Source organism: Dreissena polymorpha, chromosome 5, assembly GCF_020536995.1.
Source record: "Dreissena polymorpha isolate Duluth1 chromosome 5, UMN_Dpol_1.0, whole genome shotgun sequence".
In the NCBI taxonomy this organism is placed as follows: domain Eukaryota; kingdom Metazoa; phylum Mollusca; class Bivalvia; order Myida; family Dreissenidae; genus Dreissena; species Dreissena polymorpha.
The window spans coordinates 116,296,752-116,320,895 of NC_068359.1; the positions used below are offsets into that span (position 1 = coordinate 116,296,752).

General features: G+C 36.2%; 1 protein-coding gene across 3 annotated transcripts in view; it reads left to right on the top strand.

Annotated features, from left to right (window-relative positions):
- LOC127832548 (serine/threonine-protein kinase ATR-like) overlaps positions 1 to 24,144 on the top strand; it is a 272,751-nt gene that overhangs the window by 96,514 nt on the left and 152,093 nt on the right. For all 3 annotated transcript variants that reach the window (XM_052358060.1, XM_052358059.1, XM_052358062.1), the window contains exons 20-21: positions 19,232 to 19,330; positions 23,687 to 23,763. In XM_052358060.1, the coding sequence (XP_052214020.1) occupies positions 19,232 to 19,330; positions 23,687 to 23,763 (176 nt within the window). The remainder of the gene's footprint in view (positions 1 to 19,231; positions 19,331 to 23,686; positions 23,764 to 24,144) is intronic.

Here is a 24,144-nt window from a genome sequence, read left to right on the forward strand (position 1 = left end):
TATTGGCACCGTATTTTTTGCTTAACAAGTGCATTTTATTCTGTTAAAAAAAACACTTTTTACTAGCTGTGTTTATACATATAAGTGTATTTTTTCCACGAAATAATACACTAAAGTGCTATTATTATGATAATAAGTGCGCTTAAGTTTATTTTTAAGCGCATTTATACACTTGAGTGTATTTTAAGACATACAAATAATACACTTCATGGTCAAAGTAAATTTTTTAATGCGCATTAATACACTCATACAAATAATACACTTCATGGAGTATTCAAAGTGAATTTTTTAAGCGCATTAAAAAATTTACTTTGACCATGAAGTGTATTATTTGTATGTCTTAAAATACACTCAAGTGTATAAATGCGCTTAAAAATAAACTTAAGCGCACTTATTATCATAATAATAGCACTTTAGTGTATTATTTCGTGGAAAAAATACACTTATATGTATAAACACAGCTAGTAAAAAGTGTTTTTTTTAAACACTTGAGTGCATTTCCAGACATACAAATAAAACACTTCATTGAGTTTTCAAAGTGAATTTTTGTAAGCGCATTAATACACTTGAGTGCATTTCCACTGATACAAATAATACACCTTACAAAATTAAAAGTGAATTTTTTAAAGCGCATTAATACACTCGAGTGCATTCCCAGTCATACAAATAATACACCTTACAGTATTAAAAGTGAATTTTTAAGCGCATTAATACACTTGAGTGCATTTTCAGTCATACAAATGATACACTTTATGAAGTGTTGGAAGTGAATTTTTTAAGCGCATTATTCGCTTAAGTGTACTTTTCATCACTTCAAATTAGTATGCTTAAAAATTTACCAAATTTTTAAAAAATCCCAGCATTTTGAAGCCAGCATTCATTCTTTAAATGAAAGGTTTGTGTAAACACATACATAAAAAACAAAAAGTACAATTTAATAGATAAGTACACACTTTATTAGAATGTTAAACCTTAAAAAACAAAAACAAAGGTTACATATCTACATAAGAGAGGATTCGAACGGGCTATTGCCTATCTGGAATTAACAACTTTAAATATCAAGCTCAGACCAGTGATTTTTCTCCCCTCTGATTACCGGTTACTGATTAACAGCCAAATACAGGTGGTTTCCGCTTCAAAAATATTTAAGTTTTCCCCTCCTTAAGCTGAAATGTTTTCCCTATCATTTACTAGATTTTTATATATTACATTAATTCCAAATCCCTTTTTAATATGGACAAAAGCAGCACATTCAATTCAATCATATTCTGGATCCTAACGTATGATAAATGAACCGTATTCATGAAATTTATATAAATCTATACCTTATTTTTAAGATCTTCCTTTTTTGTTCATTATTGCGCTAAAATATGCCCTTCTGAGAGCCAGTATATACAGGTTGTTTTGAATTTCCAAGGAAAATCACTGCATACATGCTGACAATATTAGCAGCTTAGCCCCTGTCACTATATTTGTTGTTATACACTGTTCCTTACAAAGAATGCATTCATAAACCACCCTTTATAGAGCAGTTCACCAGCTGATCAGGTCTGAATACTACTGTCATGGTCTGTGAGGCGCATCTCGTGCATGATCTCATTTGAGATAAGGTCCTGAAAGATATTTTATAATGTAAGTGTTAAATATTGCTGTTATGGTAATCTTGTTCAACAGTTGCTATAAATATCATAAATTTAAATCAAAACAAGTTTGTTGGCTTGTTGTTTTTGTTTGTTTATTTTTGCAATTTTAATCTCGTGATCATATGTGACTTAACGCTTTTCATAAATAATTTAAAGAAAAAACGTTTGGTAGAAAATACTGTTTATAAATGTACTAATATATGTGGTCTCCTTTGGCTGTGTGAACTGGTCGGAAGTGTGACGTCTTTTAAATGCAATAACCTTTATTATATAGTTTTACCTCTCAACAAATCCATCTTTTCTTGGTCAAGGACAAGCTACAGGGCGCGGTTTCCCACTCCTGTTCCCCTCAACTTGGCCTGCTCGTGCAGGGTAAAACCTGGTATAAATGTCCATACATCAGGTAGTCCCCCTTTTGTTCCCTTTTTTGGCAGGCGATGATGCACATTCTGTCCAATGGATCTTCCGATCAATGTAAATTTCACCTTGGGGTTTAACCTTCAAATATAAAATATAAAAGTTCTTATTAAATATGGGGAAAAGAATTAATGACAAGAAATAGGTATAAATAAATTTTAAGATGACAATAACCATAAAATACAGCCATAATAATTCAAATGGTGTTTTTTTCCTTAAAATTGCATTACATTTACTTATCCATTTACATTTCCCAGTGACAATACATAAATATGATAATGATCATAATTAATTAAATTAAAAAGAGATGCAGAAATGAAAATACAAACCTGTTACAGCTGTTCTTCAGTATTCCAAAAAAACGGCAGTTGTTGAACTATGAGACCATATCACTTTAACCACCCACTTTGAATTTTCTTTGCAACAAACTTATTGTTGATATACACATTGTTTACTAAAAATAACTTTCTGTGCTCCAAATAACTTGCTGAGCTCCAACCAATCAAAAGTGGTTTGTTTTAAAATAGATGGTGCCAGAACCAATCAAAAGTCTATAAACACCCCTTTGTTTGGGCTAGATGGAGCACTGATAGGGATTAGTGTTTATGATGCTAATGGATCTCTTATCTGATCTAAAATGATGCTAATGGATCTCTTATCTGATCTAAAAAAAAAAAAAATTACAAAGGGGGTTAATTTTTTTTGGTCATTTCAAAAGTTCAGTTTGAGTTTTCTCCCTTTATCAGATTATTTTTTACAATGAAAACCTGGTTTTGTGACAATTTTGTCCCTTGTTTTTTATGTTGTGGAGATATAATTGATTCTGGCACGCCCACATAATATTTTTGACACTTTCATTATTTTTAATTAGTTGCCCACAGCCTGATTTAGTTGTTCTTTTCCCTTTAAAAGCTGCTCTACTGATTCACATATTTTATGAGCAGACAAATGGCAACAATAAGACCATAAAAATTATGTGAAGATAAAAAAGAATTCAGTACAATCCTCCTATTAAACACTATATCTCTGTCCTTTAACTTCAGTTAGTTGCTATAGTGTTGCTCTTTTTTATGAAGATGCACTAAAACTACACTTGTACAGAAAGAATATTTTTTTTGCAAATCAGAAGATACACTAATATGCACAAAAAATGCACTTCATTAAAAAAGATGCACTTATTGCATAAAAAGATGCACTTTGTCTACAGAAGATACACTAAAAGTACAGTAAAATACACTTAAAGATAATGAAAATACAGAAAAAATGCACTTTAGTTCACTTAATTATGAAAAAAGTGCAGAAAAAATACACTTTATAGTAAAAATGCAGAAAAAATACACTTTTTAAAGCGTATTTTGTTAAAAAGTGCATTTTATTTTGAGAAGGGGGGGGGCAGTTTTCCTTATTTGGCTATAGGGAAACCTTGTAAACACTCTTGAAGTCGCAATTTTTGCCCAATCATCATGAAAGTTGGTCAAAACAATTGTTTTATTGATATCTCGGACGAATTCGAAAATGGTCCAGATCGGTGAAAAAACATAGGCGCCAGTGGGCGGGGCATTTTTCTCTATATGTTTATAGTGAAAACATGTGAACCTTCTAGAAGTCACATTTGTGGCCCAATTTTCATGAAATTTGGTCAGAACATTTGTTTCCTTGATATGAGAGTTGAGTTCGAAAATGGTTCCAGTCAGTTGAATAACATGGCTGCCAGGGGGGGGGGGGGACGTTTTCCTTATTTGGCTATAGAGAAACCTTGTTAACACTAGTCTCTAGAAGTCACAATTTTTACCCAATCATCATGAAAGTTGGTTAAAACATTGGTTTTATTGATATCTCGGACAAGTTCGAAAATGGTCCAGATCAGTGAAAAAAACATGGCCGCCAGTGGGCGGGGCATTTTTCTCTATATGTATATAGTGAAAACATGTGAACACTCTAGAAGTCACATTTTTGGCCCAATTTTCATGAAATCTGGTCAAAACATTTGTTTCCTTGATATGAGAGTTGAGTTCGAAACGAAAATGGTTCTGGTCAGTTGAGTAACATGGCTGCGAGGTGGGGGGTAGTTTTCCTTATTTGGCTATAGAGAAACCTTGTAAACACTCTAGAAGTCACAATTTTTGCCCAATCATCATGAAAGTTGGTCAAAACATTGGTTTTATTGATATCTCGGACGAGTTCGAAAATGGTCCAGATCGGTGAAAAAAACATGGCCTCCAGTGGGCGGGGCATTTTCCTCTATATGTTTATAGTGAAAACATGTGAATACTCTAGAAGTCACATTTTTGGCCCAATTTTCATGAAATTTGGTGAGAACATATGTTTCCTTGATATGAGAGTTGAGTTCGAAAATGGTTCCCGTCAGTTGAATAACATGGCTGCAGGGGGGGGGGGGGGGGGCAGTTTTCCTTATTTGGCTCTAGAGAAACCTTGTTAACACTCTAGAAGTCACAATTTTTACCCAATCATCATGAAAGTTGGTTAAAACATTGGTTTTATTGATATCTCGGACGATATCAATAATCAACAATTTTTACCCAATCATCATGAAAGTTGGTTCAAACATTGGTTTTATTGATATCTCGGACGAGTTCGAAAATGGTCCAGATCAGTGAAAAAACATGGCCGCCAGTGGGCGGGGCATTTTTATGTCTCCCACTATAGTAGTGGGGGACATATTGTTTTTGCCCTGTCTGTCTGTTGGTCTGTTTGCGCCAACTTTAACATTTTGCAATAACTTTTGCTATATTGAAGATAGCAACTTCATATTTGGCATGCATGTGTATCTCATGGAGCTGCACATTTTGAGTGGTGAAAGGTCAAGGTCAAGGTCATCCTTCAAGGTCAGAGGTCAAATATATGTGGCCAAAATCACTCATTTTATGAATACTTTTTTAATATTGAAGATAGCAACTTGATATTTGGCATGCATGTGTATCTCATGGAGCTGCACATTTTGAGTGGTAAAAGGTCAAGGTCATCCTTCACAAGGTCAAGGTCATCCTACACTCTAGAAGTCACATTTTTGGCCCAATTTTCATGAAATTTGGTCAGAACATTTGTTTCCTTGATATGAGAGTTGAGTTCGAAACGAAAATGGTTCTGGTCAGTTGAATAACATGGCTGCCAGGGGGAGATGGGGGGGGGCGGTTTTCCTTATTTGGCTATAGAGAAACCTTGTAAACACTCTAGAAGTTGCAATTTTTGCCCAATCATCATGAAAGTTGGTCAAAACATTGGTTTTATTGATATCTCGGACAAGTTCGAAAATGGTCCAGATCGGTGAAAAAACATGGCCTCCAGTGGGCGGGGCATTTTCTCTATATGTATATAGTGAAAACATGTGAATACTCTAGAAGTCACATTTTTGGCCCAATTTCCATGAAATTTGGTCAGAACATTTGTTTCCTTGATATGAGAGTTGAGTTCGAAAATGGTTCCAGTCAGTTGAATAACATGGCTGCTGGGGGGGGGGGGGGGGGCAGTTTTCCTTATTTGGCTATAGAGAAACCTTGTTAACACTCTAGAAGTCACAATTTTTTCCCAATCATCATGAAAATTGGTTAAAACATTGGTTTTATTGATATCTCGGACGAGTTCGAAAATGGTCTAGATCAGTGAAAAAACATGGCCGCCAGTGGGTGGGGCATTTTTCTCTATATGTATATAGTGAAAACATGTGAATACTCTAGAAGTCACATCTTTGGCCCAATTTTCATGAAATTTGGTCAGAACATTTGTTTCCTTGATATGAGAGTTGAGTTCGAAACGAAAATGGTTCTGGTCATTTGAAAAACATGGCTGCAGGGGGGGGGGGGGGCAGTTTTCTTATATTTATATAGTAAAAAAAGCTTGTGAACACTCTAGAAGTCTCATTTTTTGCCAAATCATCATGAAACTTGGTAAAAAGATTGGTTTTATATATATCACATAATTAATGCCATAATTATTGCCCTTAGATTGTCCAAATTTTCATTAAATTATACAAAATCCTTGTAAAGACTCTATAGAGGTCACAATTTTGTTTCAGATTTTTTGAATCTTGGTCATAATATTTATTTTTGTCAGCAAAGTTTGATGTTTGGTAAGGGGGGTCAACTCAAAATATAGGTCACCAGGTCAAAAACAAAATCACGCCATATGCCAGAGTTTTGGTTCAATAATGATGAAATTTGACCAGGATGTTTGTCTGGACAATATCTAGGTCAAGTTTGACGTTTGGTAAAGATTGAATGAACGGACTCCTCTCAGCTGAGCGAACTAGGGCCATCTTGGCCCTCTTATTTTAAATGATATAATTATCATTTCTTTCATGTACTTAGTTTTTAATAGTAGTGTTCATTACATACCTGTGGACTTAAGTCCATAGATACATGATGAACTCTGGCTATGATCTCTTTGATAAACTTTGATAGAAATTTTATTTCAAAGTGGCGCAGTAGGGGGCATTGTGTTTCTGACGAACACATCTCTTGTTGGGTCACTAGGTTAAAGGTCAAGGTCACTGTGACCTCTAAAAAAAAATAAAAAATTCTGACAAGCTTTCGCAGCCGAGCGTGGCACCCGTTATGCAGTGCTCTTGTTATTTGAATGTTATTGTTTTTTCCCACAATATTATGCCCTACTGTACTGTTACACAATTTATTTTGGGGGCACTTGCCGATTTAAAACAGTATGTCGGCAAGGTCTTTCCCAAAGAATGTGTTAATAAAATTTGAAAGAATGACAGCTTTTAAAAATCATAGTTAAACACCTTAATTATCGCGAAAAAAATCACTGAGCAAAAACTTTTAATTATTGTCATAAAGGTTTGATTGAAATATTATGACTCAACAGTAATAATAGGTGATATTCGCACATGCGGAAACAAAAAGATCAAACGGTCGCATATTGCTTTTAACCCGATAACCTGATAATCTGCCACTAATTAATTGCGATTTGCAAACTGGCTGTCAAAATGTTTATCACACGTCACGCTTCAGTACTACAGAGCCTGAACTGCAGACTGGAGCTATGTATCGATTTTTCGCCGTTGCGTCAGTGTAATTTTGCCAATATGGGGGAAATTTAACATTTGGGATGCAAAATTGCTGGCCGGAGAAACTGGGTGACCGCTAATGATGGGTGCATTATATAGTCTTTATCGACGGTCGCGGCACAGACAGGCTGCCTACACAGGGCGACCACCGATGAGGGGTGACCGGTTGTAGGGGTTGGACTGTATAACAAAGTCCTAATCAAGTTGTTTCAAAATCAGGATACCACCTTTACCTTTGGCATCAACTGAAGCACATTTGTCAGAGTCAAATCCTCTGTATCTTTTGATTGATGCAGACATATTATGGAGATATGTTCTTTACATTTGTCGACAAATGAAGCTAACATAATATACTTAAAATTTAATATGTCATTGACTCAGTATTTATGTTTGACTCAATTTGGCACCATATGAACCTTTGTTGTTACCTGTCATCAGTTGTCTGTTTTCAATATTTAGCTTTTGAACACTCTTTAGGATGCTATTTGTTGCCCAATTGGGATCTAATTAGAACATAGTCAGAATATTTGCTCCAATTATATATATGTCAAGCTCGAAACAAGTGCATTTTAGAATAATAACCTTTTAAATTGAAGAAATAGGTTGGAAACACTCAAGAAGTCACATTAATTACCCATTCTCCATTCACCTACTTCTCAGTATAGATACACTTCGATCACTCAAGACAGTTGATAACTCACACATTCCTTTCAGTCGGGCCTCTTTTTTAAGATTTACTGTATTTATTTTAAAATTTTTTAACCCCTGTTCAAAACAATAAAAAGAATTCTTGAAATTTCTGTCGCAGGCAGCATTCAGGAGCTTTCTTGTAAATAAAATTGCATCTTTTGTGAAACTTGGTTGATTATATTTGTGGGATTATAATCTTGACTAAGTTTGATAACCAGCCAGATCATTTGAAGGACTTTATTTGTTAATTATGGCCATTTATTTATAAAAAAACTGCCAAATAAAATTTGTTATATTATCTTACTCGATAGTTTTTATTGTATCATCATCAAACTCTGTGTCAAACATGGTTCTTGTTTTATCTAAAATTTGCAAAATTGACCTTTTCTGGTTGTTATCTGAAATATTTAACTGTGCACTACGTCTAGCGCAATTTCTGCCTAAAACACAGTCCCACCGTGGAATTTTTTTCGTTAGTGTGGAAAATCACCGTGGTCTGAAGGTGGTTCCATAGTGATAGATCGCAGTTATGGTGGTTCGCGGTGATTACAGGTAAATTTATAGTTTCTGCATGAAGTTTTACTTGTTATTTATTTAAAAAATAGTTTTTGTTTATATTTCAAAACTGCTTTCTCGTTTGTGTACATATAGCTTGCCAATAATAACATATAAACATGTTACATATACATGTAATTTGATATCAGACTATTTTAGTGATTTCCTGTTTCTATTGTTATATGTATTGATTCGAATATATATTCAAGACTTCGGCATTAAGTATTCAATTCAGTGATATTTTAATGTTTTATTCAGTAACAAGTTTATTTCGTCACTACTCTAAAGAAAAAGGTAATCAAAGCAATATTGTAATAAATATTGATTTATTCAATATCACAATATTAAGATTACTTTGTTCACGTTTTTTATGCCCCTGGATCGATAGATCGGGGTATATTGTTTTTGGCCTTTCTTTCTGTCTGTCATTGCGTCATTCTGACACCAAAACTTTAACCTTACAGTAAAGTTTTGAAATAACTTTTGAAATATTAAACATACCAACTTGATATTTGGCATGCATGTGTATCTCATGTAGCTGCACATTTTGAGTGGTGAAAGGTCATGGTGAAAGTTAAAAAAAAAAAAAAGGCGGCGCATTAGGGGGCATTGTGTTTCTGACAAACACATCTCTTGTCTAAAATATGTATCGAAATAAGTTTATCATGTTGGCGAGTGACCTTTTGTATACATATTCTATGTTTTAAAGATACAAATTAAAAAAAATATTGTGATTGTGATGTACAATTTTCGTTTGACTTATAGTATTACAATATTAAAATTAGGGATGGCATCGAATATCTATATTGGTATTTGAATTTTAGCAAATCCATTCAATCCAATATTCGCATAAAACAGCTGGATTGATTTAACTTCTATTACTCAGTTTCGTATCCAGTAGGGATATTAAATATAACTTGACACAGAAATACGATTGAATATACAATTGTTATGTTGAGGAATAGAAAGAAAATGTAGCTAAATTGTAAAAACAAACTTAAAAAAAGCGTATTTAGGCAAAATATATCAGAAAAGAGTGAAACTTGTTCTGTGTTAACTTCCATTGTTTTGTAAGTTATGTCCCTTTGCTGAATACGAGGCTGTTTATTATTGTTGCTATCGAATAATTGTATAGCTGTCAGCTAATACTATGACCGATACTGTAATCGGGCACAAATAGAAGGAAAAACATCATGCCATAGAATTTAATTTTTATGCCCCCCTTCGAAGAAGAGGAGGTATATTGTTTTGCACATGTCGGTCGGTCTGTCTGTCGGTTGGTCCGTCCACCAGATGGTTTCCCGATGATAACTCAAGAACGCTTTGGCCTAGGATCATGAAACTTCATGGGTACATTGATCATGACTGGCAGATGACCACTATTGATTTTCAGGTCACTAGGTCAAAGGTCAAGGTCACAGTGACTCGAAATAGTAAAATGGTTTCCAGATGATAACTCAAGAATGCTTATGCCTAGGATCATGAAACTTCATAGGTACATTGATCATGACTGGCAAATGACCCCTATTGATTTTCAAGTCACTAGGTCAAAGGTCAAGGTCACAGTGACTCAAAACAGTAAAATGGTTTCCGGATGATAACTCAAGAATGCTTACACCTTGGATCATGAAACTTCATAGGTACATTGATCATGACTGGCAGATGACCCCTATTGATTTTCAGGTCACTAGGTCAAAGGTCAAGGTCAGGGTGACTCTGCACAGTAAAATGGTTTCCCTATGATAACTCAAGAATGCTTACGCCCAGGATCATGAAACTTCATAGGTACATTGATCATGACTGGCAGATGACCCTTATTGATTTTCATGTCACTAGGTCAAAGGTCAAGGTCACAGTGACCTGAAGCAGTAAAATTGTTTCTAACGTATTCACACAATGGCTGCCACTACAATGGGGGGGCATTTGTGTTTTACAAACAGCCCTTGTTATTTGAAATTTTAAATTAACGATAACATGTACGTTTATATAAAGAAACATATCAATAAGGCATGCAAAGTACACCAAATATTCAAGAACAAATATAAGGAAAAACATCATGTTAAAATTAATTTTTTTATTTGAAATTTTAAAATAACTATATCATGTACGTTTGTAAAAAGGAACATATCAATAAGTCATGAAAAATACATTGAGTAATTCACATATTTTAATGTCTGTTGATACTGTGATCACAGAAACTAAATTATTATTTGTCATTCAATTGAAGCCCTTAATTGGCACCTAATTGACAAACAACAGTTCAGGCCCTTTTTTACTTAGAGTGTGTATATTGCATTGCGCAATTTGAATAATTCACACATTTTAATGGCTGTTCATACTGTGATCACAGAAACTTCATTATTTTTCGCCAGTCAATTGAAGCTGTTAATTGGCACCCCATTAACAAACAACAGATTGGGGCCTTTCTTAGAGTGTGTATAATGCATTGCGCAAACAACGCTGAAACGGGCCGCTTTATCAGTTTGACACAAAGAACGTCACATCAAACATGTTAATCCCAAGTGATTTCGGGTGCCAATTAGTAAGCGGCTTGCAGGTCATTAAATATTAGGGCAATTACGTTTGGAAAAAAAAATTGCGAATATCAATTCTGTTATTCGAATACTGATTATTCAAGCGAATATTTGAATATTCGAATAATTTTGCCATTCATAATTATAATTCATTAGATTATGCAAAAATATACATAGTCACTGTACTTTTGATAAGCCGTGCTGCGATATATGCTAATAACTGAGCTATTAAAATGTACATGCGCATAGAATTAAGTTAGCGCACCCCTAATGAATTCCCGCGATTTATTTTACGATCATTGCCGATCTTCAATGATCGGTTATTTCCGAGAGATGCATTTTTTTTTTTCAAACTTCGAATTTTGATATATGTTTACGTAATTCCTTTAGAATACATTATTTTCACAATAAATATTAACTTTGATACAAATATCATCTGAAAAATACGATTTCGTAATTTCTTCAAAGATCGACGAGCCTTTTTACCTGTTTACTTATGGATATCTAATTTAAGCTGGCACTAATGTGAAGTTGTTGTGGTCGAGTGGTTAAGGCGATGGACTAGAAATGTTTTGGGATCTTCCAGCGCAGGTTCGAATCCTGCCGACATCGCATACTTTTTGCGACATGTTTCATTTCTTTTCTTACGTAATTTGATTTAATATAGCTTATAAGCCATGTTTATTGTTAAATATGTTGAAATTTGTATGCACATCCTTCAATTTTTAAAATTAAAACAACGTTATGGCTAAATTGGGTGTTTTACTGCTGAAAATACGAATGATGCATGTTGCATTTTTATTTTTATTTCAAAAAGTAAACGGTAAATCTGTCTTATTCTTTGTATTTTTGCTTTATATAGTGTTTCTATAAAAACTAAGTTTGAAATATAACTTTAATGATACTATTTTGAATTTTATGACACTTTGTTTTCAACCGACCCAATTTGTACTTGGCTGAAATCACTTACATTTCATGGCGCTCTTCCATAGATAAAAAATTGTAAAAAATTAACGTCTGTAAAAGAATACTTATTTCATCTTCTTTAAACTTAAAACATCTTTACTGCATCTGTACACACCAACTGCATGCCCATATTTGGAAATTTGAATGAATTATGGAACTTTTATATACCCCAGGGGTGAAAATGAACTGGACAAAAGCCGAGCATGGGGGTGGTTTTGAAAAAATCGGTATATTTTTTTTTAAAGCATGGAAAGCCTACCTACAAATTTGCAGGTAGTTCAGTGAAATGATGCTGATTAAGAAAATAATTAATTAGATTATATTTGGATATGTGCCCATTAGGGGTGCGCTACCTTAATGCAAAATGCATAGGAATACTAAGCACATTTTGGTGAGCTTTAATAGATTACATACATGCATCAAGAAAAAAAATGATATTAAAAATGAACTTTATTTATACACAATTTACATTTGAATACAAAGAAGCATGTTTGCTTGATATTTTATTTCTTGCACAATTTTTATTGAATTCTATATTTTTTACACAATTTACATTTAAAACATACATTTATACATCAGCAAAAGATCTTTCGGTTTGTAATTATAGTTTCTGTGAATGTCAGTTTGCTCATCTTATCATGTTATGCATGAACTGATCCTAAAGGAAATAAACTTAGAATTTGAAGATTAGGGTTTCCTTATTAACCTTCTATCAAAATATGTCGCTGTCTTAGTGAGTAGATGGGAGAGTGAATATTTATTGTGATTGTAATAGAAATAAGGTCAGAAGTGAGAAAAGCGTGCAAATACCAACTAAACAGGTCTGTTATGTGTAGATGGATGTGAACATCAACTTCTCAATCTTTTATAAGATATTGTAAAATGATGTAGACATCAAATTTTCCATATTTTGTATGCCCCCTTTCGAAGAAAAGGGGGCATTTAGTGATCGGACTGTCTGTCTGTCTGTCTGTCTGTCCGTCTTAACTCGCACTTTGCGTTTAGGTTTCGAAAAATGCACATTACTTCTATGTCCCTTGAGATATAACCTTCATATTTGGTATGCATGTGTATATGGACAAGGCCTTTCCATACGCACAAAAAGTTTTATTCCTGTGACTTTGACCTTGAACTTAGGGTCGTCGTTTAGGTTTTGAAATCTGCGTTAAGGTTTCAAAAATGCTCATAACTTCTATGTCCCTTAAAATATAACCTTCATATTTGGTATGCATGTGTATATGAACAAGGCCTTTCCATACGCACACAAATTTTTACCCCTGTGACCTTGACCTAGAACTTAGGGTCCGTGTTTAGGTTTCGAAATCTGCGTTTAGGTTTCGAAAAATGCTCATAACTTCTATGTCCCTTGAGATATAACCTTCATATTTGGTATGCAAGTGTATATGGACAAGGCCTTTCCATACGCACACAAATTTTGACCCCTGTGACCTTGACCTTGAAGTTAGGGTCCGCGTTTAGGTTTCGAAATCTGCGTTTAGGTTTTGAAAAATGCTCATAACTTCTATGTCCTTGAGATATAACCTTCATATTTGGTATGCATGTGTATACGGACAAGGCCTTTCCATACGCACACAAATTTTGACCCCTGTGACCTTGACCTTGAACTTAGGGTCCGCGTTTAGGTTTCGAAATCTGCGTTTAGGTTTCGAAAAAAGCTCATAACTTCTATCAAGCGTTTATAGGGGGCATAAGTCAACCTTTGGTGACAGCTCTTGTTTTTTTAAGTTTACAGCCATTTTATTTATATTTTAATATGGGACATGTACAATAAAAATATATACATATATTAAAATCTCTTATTTGTAATAATATGTATTTAAATAATTGTTTATCGTATAAATAATAAAAAATCTCGTCATTGTTATTATGCCCCCCTTCGAAGAAGAGGGGGTATATTGCTTTGCTCATGTCGGTCGGTCTGTCGGTTGGTCTGTCGGTCTGTCCACCAGGTGGTAGTCAGATGATAACTCAAGAACGCTTGGGGTAGGATCATGAAACTTCATAGGTACATTGATCATGACTTGCAGATGACCCCTATTGATTTTGAGGTCACTAGGTCAAAGGTCAAGGTCACGGTGACCCAAAATAGTAAAATGGTTTCCGGATGATAACTCAAGAACGCATACGCCTTGGATCATGAAACATCAACGTTAGATAGATCATGACTCGCAGATAACCCATATTGATTTTGAGGTCACTAGGTCAAAGGTAAAGGTCACGGTTACCCGAAATAGTAAAATGGTTTTCGGATGATAACTCAAGAACGCATATGCCTAGGATCATGAAACTTCATATATACATTGATCATGACTCGCAGATGACCCCTATTTATTTTTAGGTCACTAGGTCAAAGGTCAAGGTCACAGTGACAAAAACGTTTTCACACAATGGCTGCCACTACAACGGACAGCCCATATGGGGGGCATGCATGTTTTACAAACAGCCCTTGTTGTGTCCTTATTTTTCAAAAAACATATTCTTGGTTGTACCTGAAATAAAAAGTATAAGAAAATTTAAGGCTGTTAATCACTGGCGCACCTTTTTTTTTGAGATGCATTAATAAATGAGCCAATGCAACTTCTGAGGTGGCGCTCAGGCCTGGATGTTTTGAAATTTCATGTCTAATTTTACAGGGTGATTAGGTTGTATATGCTTTTTCAGCATACATCGCATTATTTTTAAAATTGGGCAAAGCAGTGCGATTCAGCAAAGATTAATTCACCCAAAAATGTACAGAAACATTCATTCTCTACCCATTTAAAAACTTGAAAACCTTTATAAGTCGGGGCATGATGGAGTTTTAAAATGCATTTCCTTGAGTTTTTCCTGTGTGACGAGCAAATTGCCACCCAATTAAATTGCTAACGACATCAAACAATTGTGTACAACATATATTAGATGCTGCATGCACAAAACTGTTGGGTTCTTGCCGACGTAATAGATAATTTTGCATTTTTCCAAAAGAAATGGAGCCAATGCTAAATTGATGTCGCTAATGATAGGAGCTGGCGCCAATGCAGGATATATCAATTAACAGTCATATCGCAATGACATCATTACATGATGTACATTCGATAGATAATGTTATTTATTATATTTACTTTATTTATCAATGTACATACAAAGGCCCAAATCTTTACAGAACATAAATAAATTCTATAATAAATAAGATGTAGTATTTTAAAATATATATGTTATCAACTCAATTAAGATGTCACCAACATGAATAAAACATATTGTACGATATATACCAAAAATGTGTTATACTCAATAAAACCCATAATTAAATTCTCAACATTATCAAAATAGTTAGACAGCAATTTTTGTATACAGTATGATCATTCACAAAATAAATTTAAGATAATACTTCTTCTTGAAATGATGATTTGTGTCCCTAATCCAAATGCTTAATTTACTAAAAGGCCAAATTCAACGAATCTTAATTAGGCTCATATATGTTGTTTTTACCACTTTCAACTCATAAAAATGAAGATTGCTCGGTCTTTTTCCGATAACATTTTTGTATAATACATGTTAAATGTTCTTCTCTTACAAAGACGAACGTTTAAATCCATCAAGACATTATTAGAAAACTACTTTTTCTAATTAAAAATGCATGCAACTCAAATGTTCTGAAGAAGTCAACTGAAAAAAAAAATGTCCTGTAAACATAATTATACAAACCATTACATAAGATATGTCACTTTAAAATAACTATAAATGTGCATTTTTGCCACTTCCTATTCTTAGTGCCACCTCCTTGGCATTGGTTCCATCTCTTTTTGAAATGTGTAAATTAAATTTATCTATTAGATTGGATAGAAGCCAATGTTTTTGTGCATGCATTTACTTGTACATGTTCAAAGCAATCGTTATATGTAAAGAGCGATTTAATTGGCTGGGGATGTACTCGTCACACAGGCAAAGGACATTGATTTGCTTTTACGAATTCTAACATGCCTCAACTTATAAAGGTCCCCACGTTTCCAAATGGGTTGTGATTGTAAGTTTCTGTACATTTTTAGCTCATCTATTTTTTGAAAAAAAATTATGAGCTATTGTCATCACCTTGGCGTCGGCGTTGGCGTTGGCGTTGGCGTTGGCGTTGGCGTTGGCGTCGGCGTCCGGTTAAGTTTTGCGTTTAGGTCCACTTTTCTCAGAAAGTATCAATGCTATTGCATTCAAACTTGGTACACTTACTTACTATCATGAGGGGACTGGGCAGGCAAAGTTAGATAACTCTGGCGTGCATTTTGACAGAATTATGTGCCCTTTTTATACTTAAAAAATTGAAAATTTTGGTTAAGTTTTGCGTTTAGTTCCACTTTTCTCAGTAAGTATCAATGCTATTGCATTCAAACTTGGTACACTTACTTACTATCATGAGGGGACTGGGCAGGCAAATTTAGATAACTCTGGCATGCATTTTGACAGAATTATGTGCCCTTTTTATACTTAGAAAATTGACAATTTTGGTTAAGTTTTGTGTTTAGGTCCATTTTATTCCTTAAGCATTAAAGCTATTGCTTTCATACTTGCAACACTTACTAACTATCATAAGGGGACTGTGCAGGCAAAGTAATGTAACTCTGACTGGCATTTTGACAGAATTATGTGCCCTTTTTATACTTAGAAAATTGAAAATTTGATTAAGTTTTGTGTTTAGGTCCACTTTATTCCTACAGTATCAAAGCTATTGCTTTCATACTTGCAAGATTTATGAACTATCATAAGGGGACCGTGCAGGCAAAGTTATGTAACTCTGACTGGCATTTGAACGGAATTATGGGCCCTTTATACTTAGAAAATTGAAAATTTGGTTAAGATTTATGTTTTGGTCCACTTTACCCCTAAAGTATCATAGATATTGCTTTCATACTTGGAACACTCACAAACTATCATAAGGGTACAGTAAAAGGACAAGTTGCATAACTCTGGTTGTCATTGTTACGGAATTATGGCCCTTTTTTGACTTAGTAACTTTTAATATATGGTTAAATTTTGTGTTTCGATCCACTTTACTTCTTAAGTATCAAGGCTATTGCTTTCAAACTTCAAATACTTACATGCTATCATGAGGTTACTGTACCTGGCAACTTTAATTTTACTTTGACCTTTGAATGACCTTGACTCTCAAGGTCAAATTATTAAATTTTGCTAAAATTGCCATAACTTCTTTATTTATGATTAGATTTGATTGATACTTTGATGAAACTACTCTTACCTGACATACCACAATAGACTCCACCCAAACCATCCCCCGTGCCCTCCCCTCCCCCCCCCCCTCCCCCCCTCCCCCCCCCTATTTTTTTTTTTTTTTTTTTTTTTTTTTTTTTTTTTTTTTAAGATCATCTAACAAATGACCACCACACCCTCACACTATACCCCCCCCCCCCACCCCCACCCCCTCCCCCCCTAATTTTTTTTTTTTTTTTTTTTTTTTTTTTTTTTTTTTTTTTTTAAGATCATCTCACAAATTACCACCACACCCTCACACTATACCCCCCCCATTTTTTTTTTTAAAAATGGTTATGTTTGAAATACCGTCCAACCATCGCACCCAAACCCCCCCCCCCCCATCGCCCCCCCCCCCCAACCCCCCCCCCCCCCCCCCCCCCCCCCCCCCCCCCCCCGGATTTTTTTTTTTTTTTTTTTTTTTTTTTTCGCTTTTTTGGAAGATAATGTAATAAATGTCCACAACCCCACACTATACACCCCTCTTCACTCCGATCCTCCCTCCTTTGTGATTGAAAATGAGAGTCCCTTCACCTTTAAAAAGAAAATAGATGAGCGGTCTGCACCCGCAAGGCGGTGCTCTTGTTTGATGAATTTATCCCAGCTGAATTGCACTACATTGGCCGATTTAAAAATAATGTTAAATATGTTGAAAAAACATTTAAAACCTAATGACCTTGTACAAGTATCTGTTAAATTTCAAAACATCGGGTCTGAGCGCCACCTCGGATATGCATTGAATCATTTATTTATGCATCTAAAAAAAAATGGTGGCACCCGTCATTAACAGCCCTGTTTTAAAAAAGCTCGATTTGATATTATCACTCGCTCACTTCACCGCAATTTGTTATCAACATTTCTTATTGAGACTATACATATTCTATATACATGTACATTATATTACACTGTGATTTACATGTACATCAATGGAAGCGAAGATTTTTATGTTTAACTTAATGATATGCATATTAATATTGGGATTTTGATTATTGATTTACACAAGTTAATCAATAGTGATCCTCATGTTAAGATTCCTACATATACGTTGCTTAAATATGTATCGAAATTAACTTGTTATAAACAAAGCACAGTATACAAATAGTCACTCGCCAACATGGCAAAAGATCTTTTTGCATTACTATGATATTAAAATATCACTGAATTTAATACTTACTGCTGATGTCTCGAATTTACACATGTATTCTAAGCAAAACATGTCACAATAGAAACAGGAAATCACTGAAATAGTCTGATGTCAAATTACATGCAACATCTAATGAAATTGGTGGCAAGCTATATATGTTCACAAAGGAGCAAGCATTTTCGAAATGCTAATAAAAACAAATCTGTGAATAAAAACAAGTGAAATTTTGTACAGAAACAGTTAAAACAAAACATGAAGCATGAAACACAATCTATACTCAATGTAAGAATGACAAATGATTCTGTGAAGAGGGTAAATATAATATAAGAGTAGAGCAAATGACTATTTTTATATGAAGTATTAAATGCAAATGAAAAAAATATATCTTAATGTGCGTGTTGATTCACTTAAACCTGTAATTCATGGCAAATTACAGAGGCTGCGGTATGTAGTCCACCTTGAGAGTTATTGCCTGATTAAGCCCGCGCTTGAGTTCTTTTCAACATATTTGATCGAGTCTGTCACCGCGATTCGCCACGGTGACATCACTGTGTTCCACAGTGTTCAACAGTGTATTGTGGTGACAATAGTGGTTGCCATGCTGGGCTGGATCACGGTGATGCGTGGCCGAATGCAGAAATCACGCTAGATGTAGTGTACCATCATCAAACTTTGTCACAATTTATTGGGGCATACAATCTTTACCAAGTATGATAACTATTACTAGTCAGATTGATTGAAGCACCTGTTAATTAAGGCCCTAGAATTACCCAATATTGGACAAATTATTGTTGTGTTCTCTCTTACTCAAGATTGATATAACCCAGACTATTATTGGTGGCAATTTTGGAACTCAATTGAATATGACACGTTTTGTATATGTCAGTGATGCTTCATTCAAAGCTTGGATACTTGCCTGTGTACACTTAAAACTCAACTTGGCATTCCCACTTTTGAATTTAAAGTGGTGTGGATAATTTTTCAGCCCGAGTGTACAGGAGAAGGATGTGTCTGTGCATGCTGTTCTGGCCTGTGTTGCTGGCCCACTGGCCTGTGTGGTTAGCAGGAAGGCGCTGGTTCATAGGTACACTTGTACTCACTGCCCTCTGGTCAACAGGATGACACTGGTTCATACAGGGGTTCTGAAATATTTTATTAGTCTACTTGTCCACGGACAAGTTGGACCCACAAATTCACTTGTCCATACCAAAGAAGTTCTTGTCCGTACTTTTAAGATAAATAAAACAAAACATCATTACTATTTAAGCAAATTATACAAACATACACTTTTGTTAAGTTCTATTTTTAATTAATCTCCGCTAAATATAAGTATATAATTATCCGCTTATAAAGGAAACTCCTTACAAAGTTTACATTTACACACACCGGTAACGTTTTCAATCCAAGGAAATTCAATTAGCCAAGACTCAACAAATTCTCGTTTCCGCTTGGTGTCGTATGCTTTATCATATTCATACTTGGCTTTTCTCTTCTTTTCCGAAGCCGAACTGATTTTATCATTGGTCTGATTAGCGTCATGGCTTGACGTCAAAGTGGTTTTATTTTAAAAAATCGAATGCAGGTCGGTATAACATGTTTGCGGCCATTTGCAATTTACGAAAAATGTTATCTAATGCGTGATTGGCTGTTGCTGTACACGTGTGTGGTTTCTCTACTATAAATGTTACCTTATGCGTGATTGGCTTTTGCTATATACGCGTGGACTTGTTTACTCCATTAAATAATTATTATCGGAAAATAACCTACCTCCAGTTAAAAAAGTGTGCTAGTTCGTTTTTTATTTTCGGAAAATATTGAAGTTTTTTTCTCGAAACAAAATTTACCACGGAAATTTTACTTGTCCCTGGACAAGCCAGCTTTCAAAAGCTGCTTGCCCGGACGGGGAAATTGACGACTCGGACAGCATATTTCAGAACCCCTGGTTCATAGGTACACTTGTACTCACTGGCCTGTCTGGTCAGCAGGTAGGCACTGGTTCATAGGTTCACTTGTACTCACTGGCCTGTCTGGTCAGCAGGTAGGCACTGGTTCATAGGTACTCTTCTACTTGCCTGTGTGGTCAGCAGGAAGGCACTGGTTCATAGGTACACTTGTAATCACTGCCCTGTCCCGTCAGCAGGAAGGCACTGGTTCATAGATACACTTGTACTCACTGGCCTATCTGGTCAACAAGAAGGCACTGGTTCATCGATACACTTGTACTCACTGCCCTGTCCGGTCAACAGGAAGGCACTGGTTCATATATACACTTGTACTCACTGGCCTGTCTGGTCAGCAGGAAGGCACTGGTTCATAGGTACACTTGTACTCACTAGCCTGTCTGGTCAGGAGAAAGGCAATGGTTCATAGGTACACTTATACTCACTGGCCTGTGTAGTCAGCAGGAAGGTACTTGTTCATAGATACACTTGTACTCACTAGCCTGTCTGGTCAGCAGGAAGGCACTGGTTCATAGCTGTACATGTACTCACTAGCCTGTCTGGTCAGCAGGAAGGCACTGGTTTATAGGTACACTTGTACTCACTTGCCTGTCTGGTTAGCAGGTAGGCACTTGTTCATAGGTTCACTAGCTCACACTGGCCTGTATGGTCAGCAGAAAGGTACTGGGTCATAGGTACACTTGTACTCACTGGTCTGTCTGGTCAGCAGGAAGGCACTGGTTCATAGGTACACTGGTACTCACTGGCCTGTCTGGTCAGCAGGTAGGTACTTGTTCATAGGTACACTTGTACTCACTGACCTGTGTGGTCAGTAGGAAGATACTGTTTCATAGGTACACTTGTACTCACTAGCCTGTCTGGTCAACAGGAAGGCACTAGTTCATAGGTGTACATGTACTCACTAGCCTGTCTGGTCAGCAGAAAGGCACTGGTTCATAGGTACACTTGTACTCACTAGCCTGTGTGGTCAGCAGGAAGGCACTGGTTCATAGGTACACTTGTACTCACTGTCCTGTCTGGTCAGCAGGAAGGCACTGGTTCATAGGTTCACTTGTATTTACTGGCCTGTCTGGTCAGCAGGAATGCACTGGTTCATAGTTACACTTGTACTCACTAGCCTGTGTGGTCAGCAGGAAGACACTGGTTCATAGGTTTGCTTTTACTCATTTGCCATTGTGGTCAGCAGGAAGGCACTGGTTCATAGGTACACTTGTACTCACTAGCCTGTGTGGTCAGCAGGAAGGCACTGGTTCCTAGGTACACTTGTCATCACTGGCATGTGTTGTCAGCAAGAAGGCACTGGTTCATAGGTACACTTGTACTCACTGGCCTGTGTGGTCAGCAGGAAGGCACTGGTTCATAGGTACACTTGTACTCACTAGCGTGTCTGGTCAGCAGGTAGGCACTGTTTCATAGGTACACTTGTACTCACTGTCTGGTAAGCAGTAAGTCACTGGTTCATAGGTATACTTGTACTCACTGGTCTGTCTGATCAGCAGGAAGGCACTGGTTCATAGGTTCACTTGTACTCACTAGCCTGTCTGGTCAGCAGGAAGGCACTGGTTCAAAGGTACACTTGTACTCACTAGCCTGTGTGGTCAGCAGGAAGGCACTGGTTCATAGGTAAACGTGTACTCACTAGCCTGTCTGGTCAGCAGGAAGGCACTGGTTCATAGGTACACTTGTACTCACTTACCTGTCTGGTCAACAGGAAGGCACTGGTTCATAGGTTCACTTGTACTCACTAGCCTGTCTGGTCAACAGGAAGGCACTGGTTCATAGGTTCACTTGTACTCACCGGCCTGTCTGGTCAGCAGGAAGGCACTGGTTCATAGGTACACTTTTACTCACTAGCCTGTCTGGTCAGCAGGAAGGCACTGGTTCATAGGTACACTTGTACTCACTAGCCTGTCTGGTCAGCAGGAAGGCACTGGTTCATAGGTACACTTGTACTCACTAGCCTGTCTGGTCAGCAGGAAGGCACTGGTTCATAGGTACACTTGTACTACTTGACCTGTCTGGTCAACAGGAAGGCACTGGTTCATAGGTTCACTTGTACTCACTGACCTGTTTGGTCAGCAGGAAGGCACTGGTTTTGATAAGGCAGTAATCTCTTATTATCCCCCGCCATAGGCGGAGGGATATTGTTTTGGCGTTGTCCGTCCGTCTTTCCGTCCTTCCGTCCGTCCATCCAGCACTTTTGTGTCCGGAGCCATATCTTGGAAGTGCTTTGGCAGATTTCATTGAAACTTGGTATGAGTATATATATGGATAAGAGGATGATGCCTGCCAAATGGCATTGTACACCATTGAATAATAACGGAGTTATGGCCCTTTGTATTTTGAAAAAATGCTTTTTTTGTGTGTCCGGAGCCATATCTTGTGTCCAGAAGTATAATGGCGGGGGATATCAATTCAACAAATTTGCTTGTTTTCTATAGGGATTGGCCTTTGCCAGTAGATGACTTCTATTGATATTTGGGTCACTGTCCAACTAAGATTGAAAATTGTTTCTGATCAATAACTTGTGAACAGAGGGACCGTTTGGCTCGATACTTTCCTTGTGCTTTGGTGTTGGACAGTAGATGGCCCCTATTGAAGTTTGGCTCACTAGGCCAAAGGTAAGGTCACTGTCACACTAAGTGGGAAATAGTTTCCGACCAATAACTCTTCAACTGATTCAGCAGTTGGCTTGATACTTCCCATTTGCATTGGCCTTTGAAAGTACATGACCCCTATTGAAATTGGGGACTAAGGTACTGATCACTGCCACAATAAGTATGAACATTGTATCTGATCAATAACTTGTCAACAAATTGACTGATTGGCTTGATACTTCACATGTACATTTGCCTTGGAAAGTAGAGGGCTTCTATTGAAATTTGGATCACTAATTTAAAGGTCAAGGTCATTGTGACATTAATTGTTAAATTGGTTTCTGTTCAATATGTCATCAAAGGATTGAGTGATAGGCCTCGTACTTTGCAGATGCATTGACCTACAGTAGATAATCTCTATTGAAATTAATGTCAACGCTCAAAGTCACTGTGACATTAAAGGTGAAAATTATGTCTGATTAATAACTAGTGAGAGGCATTGACCAATTGGCCTGTTTTTTTGCTGATACATTTGCCTCGCACAATTTCCATGGGTAACTCAGCAAGACTCCACCATGGCGCCTGATAAATTGCCAGATCAGCTTTGTTGTAAAAAAATCTGTGTCAAGGCCCTGTTTGGGGGGCATCTGTCTCTGACTGCGGAGCTCTTTTTTAATACTTTTTATCCCTGAATTACCACACATTTTTATTGTATTGATATCGAACCGTGAATCACATAAACAAATGTCCGTGTTTTGATTTATTTGTAAATTCTTGCAAATGATACTTATTTGTGTATATGTATGCTATCTACATCACAATGAATTACATAATAGAGATCACTATGAATAACTATTTTATTTGATAAATGTTTTTTTTCAGAGACTGCCATGTATCTGGTAGTTTGCCTTTGTACAAAAGGATCAGAGTGGAGTGCCTCTCATGTGACAGTTGTGCCTGTGAGTTTTATGTTCAACCTGTTTTTACCAGCAGTTTAAGTAGACATTGCCTTCTCTAAATGTACACAATGAGTCTAAATAATCACTGACTTCTTTTAATTTTCTCTATTAGTTTTTGTTTTAGCTGCTTTCTGTGAGAACTACTTTATGCTCTATTAGGTTGTATGGGGCTGCCAGCTATTCAGATTAAAGTAAAGATGCAATCATAGTAAATGAAGGCTTGTGTGGCTTACATGCGTTTTACTGCATGCTGACTATTATTAACCCCAGTAGGATGTTATGTTACTACATGCTGACTGTTGTTAGCCCAGCATGATGTACTGTTGCTACATGATGACTGTTGTTAACCCAGCATAATGTTATGTTACTACATGCTGACTG